Raw genomic sequence first — 5398 nt, 5'->3', positions numbered from 1 at the left:
CTTTCAGAGCACAAACACACGATGCGAAAATATAAATGAATTGCAAATGGCGGATTATTTTTATCGATTACCACACAGCCTGAGACACCTTGTTTCAACAGCTGCGGGACATCACGACCAAAGCTGATTGCTGCTAAACTTTTGTATAGTTTTCCAACACCTAAATCAGCTGTCTGTGGCGTCTACTTTTTGCCGCAATTTCAATCAAACTGATTTGGATACAAATAGTTAGAAGCTATGTCTGAGTCTAAAAAAATGGAACGCATTCAAGATCTCGAAGACGTATTCAAGCAACACACTGAAATTGTACCCAAGGTGAAGGATGCTTATCATAAATCCATTGCCCAGGTCTTTGAAGATTTAAGGTGAGTGCTTGTTTTATTTGTTTATATGAGCGCGAAATATAGTTTTTTATTAAGTTCTTTAGATTTAGAGCCTATTGCTGCCGTTTTATTGAAGCACGAAGACATATTACTGGATACAACGAACTTAGCTGAATGTATGCGATCACGCATGACAAATTTATTGTACAAGCTAAATGATCATTTCTTTGAGGAAAACGATGTGCCCAACAAATTGATAACGTTAGAGGTCCTCAAGGATAAATTCGCCCCATACAGAGGCACAAATTGGTACTATAATATCAATTGACAATTATGCCAGTAAACACACTCATTCATCATATCTTAGGAATGTACACGAGCTCACGCCAGACGAGCGTACGCGCCCATTACGAATACGTCTCATCGATTCGAGCATAAAATTTCTTCAGAAGCAGTTGGAATCGCAACAAAAAGCTCTGGAGGTTACTTTTGTCCTCACAAAAAGAAAAGCATGGTGTCTAATGTATTTTTTTTTTAAATGTCTTAGATTGCCTTGGCGAAAAGTCGAGAGAACCGCGAGCGCATTCAGAACATTCAAAATGAACGCATCAAGCTACAGGCACTAATTCAGCAGAAGTCGGAGCATTATAAAGACGTTAAGCCAAAGCTAATAGAACTGCAAAACAGGCTCAACGAATTATAAATATTGTGTTATTTGTATTTGTTTGATGAAACATTGAGAGAAACCAACAAATTACTAACCTAAAAGGGTTAAAAATGTAAAAAGGTGTTTTATCTCATCAGTTATAATTCAGAAATATATTTTTGCAAAGGAACATTGAAACTATAAAACAACTTATTTGAAGATCTCTCAAAATAGTGTATCTTGGATTACTACTTGATTTCATTATTGATTTGAAACCAAATAAATGTGAACTTTTAAATCATCCGAGCCATACTCTTGAACACTTTTATCCACCGCTACAGCCGTTTCAACTAACTCATCGACAAAATTCAAATTACAGATTGATAAATAATAAATTTTGTCATGATACTGAAATAAACAGACAAGTAATTAGCACTGATTTTTGATTTTTTTGATTCGTATATTAGTATACGTTATAGTGATTTTATGTAACAAAATGGTATCCTAATAATAGTAATTTTTGTACCGGTCGGTCCGACGGTAGCTACAAAACTATTATAATAAACTGGCTCTACGTATGGATTATTCAATTCTATTACTTATTTTACTTATGGGCAAGTCTATATTAATTCGACAAATCCTGCGATTAGACTTTCTAGTATACCCTCTAAGGGTATTTTTTCAAATGTCTAAATTTTCGAACTAGTTCTTATTTATAATATACTTTTAATTTAAAATATCATTAAGTACACCACAGAAAAATATTTCAAATTTATATTTTGAAATAACTATTTATTTTTTGCATGGTATTTATTTAAATAGTAATATCACAAATATAGGGAATAAATTAAAATACCGAATAATTTGCAGGTATGCATAAGTGCTATTTATTTGCTATTCTCTGGTAATGACATCTTATAGTCTAGATCGAAGCATCGATAGATCGCTCAGTCGCATTTCATTTTCGACAGCTTAACTTGTCGGTTGTAATTAGTTTTGCTCAACTTGTGAATTAGGAAAAAAATCTAACTTTGTGAGTGCGGCATTTTTAAAATTGAAGAAACAGGACTACAGTTATCATGTATGTGCATACATACATTTATACGTGAATTAGCAAGATAATAGTTTGGATATATTTTCCGTTTGTTTGTATTTGTTTGCAATTGTTTTTATAACAACTAAGAAAAAACGTTAACATTTAAATTTCTTGGAATTTGGCGTCTTCCAAGAAATTTGTCGCTATTTTTCTCCCTTTTGTGCTTTTGGCGGTGCTGCCAGAGTTGTAAAGTGGAGATCTCGCATTTGACATCCCGTTTTGGTATCAGAATTTCTTTGTTGCCTAGCTACCTTCCTAAATACATACATACATATGTGTAAGAAAGGCGCCATCAGCGGGTCAGTGGACTCTTAGTTTATATTTTTGTGTTGGAGTGTGTGGATCGGAGTGCTTAGAAAATGGCGTTTATTAGTTACAGACCGTGAATTTTGCAAATACATAGTTTTTCTAAAGTGTATTGCACTTTTCCCGGCCTGAAACTTTTCCACGCAACTCAAGTTGTCCATAGAGCTAATTGATCAGTTTCGGGTTAGTGCTCGTCTTTGTGATCGACAACGAAATAGTCGAGAGTTCAAGTTTTGAAGTCATGGAAAGTGCAATTGCCTTTCGTTAAAATAAATATTGCACTCTCCATGGCCTCAAAAATTGATTGCTCATAACGACAAAGGTTGTGTTTTTCAAAATTTATTTATTTATTGACGATTTGCTAAAGCGTATTTGCAGGCCGCAGTTGGTGTAAGCGAATATGGCTTTTGTACATATTGCACTCTCTACGGCCTGTAAATATGGTTGCCCACAACGGAAAAGATAACATTTTTATACTAGCTGTAATTTTTAGGCCGCAGTTTGTGTCACAATGCAAGATTTCTTTTATATGTATTGCACTCTCCGCGGCCTAGAAAAATCCAGCAACATACAACATTGTGCCTAATTAATCTAGTGCCGGCATAAACATTTTCAGGTCGTGAACTGTGTCAAAATGATATTTTTCTAAAAACATATTGCACATTTCCCGGCCTTCAAATGTGTGTGCCTACATCGAAAGAATTTCAAGGGCATTATTTAGCTCCGTAATTTCTCAGAAATTGAAGTTCCGTTATTAAAGAGCGTCTATGATCTCGCGCCACAACCATTCGAATTTTAAGGGAGAGTAGATGAGATAGCTATATGCTGCTTTAAGTCTCAAACTGTTGGTATATTTCTTGCAGGTTTGCTTTCTCGTCTCTTCGGTACTTCGTCATAGCTTGCTGCTCGTGCAGTTTGCATTGCCTTATAACAATCGAAATGACCAGTGTTGCTTACATTTTTTTTTTTAAATTGCGCAGATTCAACGGCTTACCAACTGCCTTTGCACAAATGTTTGTTGTATTATTTTGGGAAGAGTTTTTTGTTTAGATGTTTTCTTAAATACATAATATTTTTGTGATTGAAATGAAAACTTTACACTTAGCTTAGCAGCTATTATTGCAACAACTGTTTAATCAGTAAGGCCTCTTTAAGGATTCCTAACTTAATAAATTAGTATTTTATTTAGTCTTCTAAATTTGTCACAAGAGTATATGACATTTAAAAAATGCACTAAATTTATTGATTTGTACATTTTTAGATTAATCGTAACAAAGAAACGTTTTGGAAACATTGTTGCACATTAAAATAAAAAAGGCAAATTTAATTAACGCGCATCGTTGACTGCATTTATTTGCACGCCATTTACCGTTGCTGAAACCCCGAGGCTGGCCCACCGCCTTCAGCAGGCTGCTTAGCAAATGAGAGACCCAGAAGCGCACAGGCGGACCTACCGGTCATTGGTTTGGAAAATTAACAAGAAGTGTACTTGGTCAGCACATAATGTACACACTGAGCTTACCGACGTCCAAGCACGCGCAACCAACAAGTGTGAAATTGAGCGCATATAACATGGCCTAATGGACTGCTTGTTGGTCTGTTGGTTTGTAGGCACGGGCTGCGAGTCCAAATGGCCACAAGAGGAACGGTTCTGCCTCTTTGGTAGTGCCTTTTGGGCACATTAAATGCGGTGTTGTAATTGTGGCCTAATGTGCCGAGACCACCAAACTGCAATTAATGCTTGCGGTGGTCAAAAAGCGGAAGTGTTTACCGTAATATGAGTTCACAAAATTCTATTCGAACTGCAGCAATTTGCGCATTGCCTCCGAAAATTTTTTATTTATAATCAACAACGCCCTGCATGTCATTATATCCACATTTAGATTTTCAGAAAACACTGATAGGGGAGACAATAATTAAATGTTTGTTTTGACAACTCCAAACAGTTCATGCCACCACAAAGATAGAAGAAGGTAGGTTATATAATGATTTACAAATATGTGCAGCTCATGCTTATGCTCCCACAATTTTCTCTCATTTTAATAGCTATAAGATTTTTATCACTCAAGCATCGTGATGACTGAAATTAATTATAATAGAAGTGATGCGGCTCAAGCTTCTGTCAAGTCATTAACGCTTCTCAAAATTGCAAAGCGACTCAAGCTTTTTGCTCTCATAACTTTAACCGCGCTCCGACTGCACCTGTGTTTCTGCTCAAAGTGCTCCTTACAAGCATACACACATAAACGCAGACAACAGCAGTGTTGTCCGTTCTTGAGTGCTAAAGAATATAGATTAGCAATTGAAATAAACTAAACAGAGAGATTATATCATCCTATTCATGCCCTTAAAGCAACTCAACTCGAATTATTCTTCTGTTCATTTATTGCAAGAGCAGTTGTTCCCAATAAGTTTTCGTTTCTTTTTGGGGCTGCACATATCTACTCCTAATCTGTTATTCTTAGACCAATAATTTGATGTAGTATAAAAAAAATTGGAATCAACATCTTTATAGACAAAAAGAGTCTTCAGACAACAATCTTTTAAAGACTTTTTCAAATGGATGGTACATAATATTGTGATTTTATCTTCTTGAGGAAATATCTGCGTGGGCCCAACAACATTTCTTGGCTTACAAATTATTTTCAAAGTATTTCAGTAAAACCTCAGTTGATCATAGATTGAAATGAAATAGTATCTAATTTTACAGATTAAATTTAATTATTTAATATTATTGTAAATTTGATTTTTAATAAAAAATGAAAGAAATCTTTAATAGAAGAGGGCTGCAGATTCTACAACAATGAAATCGATGTCTGAATTAGCAGTTTCTCTAGCCATTAAGTATCTGACTTATCTTTTTCTTGCTCTGTAATAATGTTAACCGGGCTTCCAACAACGTCATAGATTCCGCTAGACCCAATTTAATAATCTTACTTTTGAGCTGGCGGGAAAATGGCTAAATTGACAACACTGAAGCGCAGGCAGCAGCTGCTCGCACTCTGCTAACGACGATCACCTTGAGTT

The 5398-nt window shown here is 35.4% G+C and overlaps 1 protein-coding gene across 2 annotated transcripts; it reads left to right on the top strand.

Moving 5' to 3' along the window:
- The first annotated feature begins 144 nt into the window (after positions 1 to 144).
- On the top strand, positions 145 to 1109 carry LOC115634190. 2 transcript variants are annotated; one of them, XM_030531777.1, is made up of 4 exons: positions 145 to 365; positions 428 to 632; positions 691 to 805; positions 871 to 1109. In XM_030531777.1, the coding sequence occupies exons 2-4, from the start codon at positions 502 to 504 to the stop codon at positions 1024 to 1026; spliced, it is 402 nt and encodes a 133-aa protein (XP_030387637.1). In that variant the 5' UTR covers positions 145 to 365; positions 428 to 501; the 3' UTR covers positions 1027 to 1109. The 2 variants fall into 2 exon arrangements, with proteins under 2 accessions (XP_030387637.1, XP_030387636.1); XM_030531776.1 differs by having other exon boundaries at positions 420 to 632.
- Positions 1110 to 5398: the final 4289 nt, after the last annotated feature.

This window comes from Scaptodrosophila lebanonensis, unplaced genomic scaffold, assembly GCF_003285725.1.
Source record: "Scaptodrosophila lebanonensis strain 11010-0011.00,11010-0021.00 unplaced genomic scaffold, SlebRS2 tig00000001-arrow-pilon, whole genome shotgun sequence".
NCBI lineage: Eukaryota > Metazoa > Arthropoda > Insecta > Diptera > Drosophilidae > Scaptodrosophila > Scaptodrosophila lebanonensis.
This window is presented reverse-complemented; position numbering and strand designations above follow the sequence as displayed.

Bases quoted from the DNA above. Each gene is read 5' to 3' on its own strand.
- LOC115634190 (XM_030531776.1), top strand. From the start codon at position 238: ATGTCTGAGTCTAAAAAAATGGAACGCATTCAAGATCTCGAAGACGTA. The intron at 366-419 runs GTGAGTGCTTGT...TTTTTTATTAAG, and splicing joins CAGGTCTTTGAAGATTTAAG to TTCTTTAGATTTAGAGCCTA. The intron at 633-690 runs GTACTATAATAT...ATCATATCTTAG, and splicing joins CCATACAGAGGCACAAATTG to GAATGTACACGAGCTCACGC.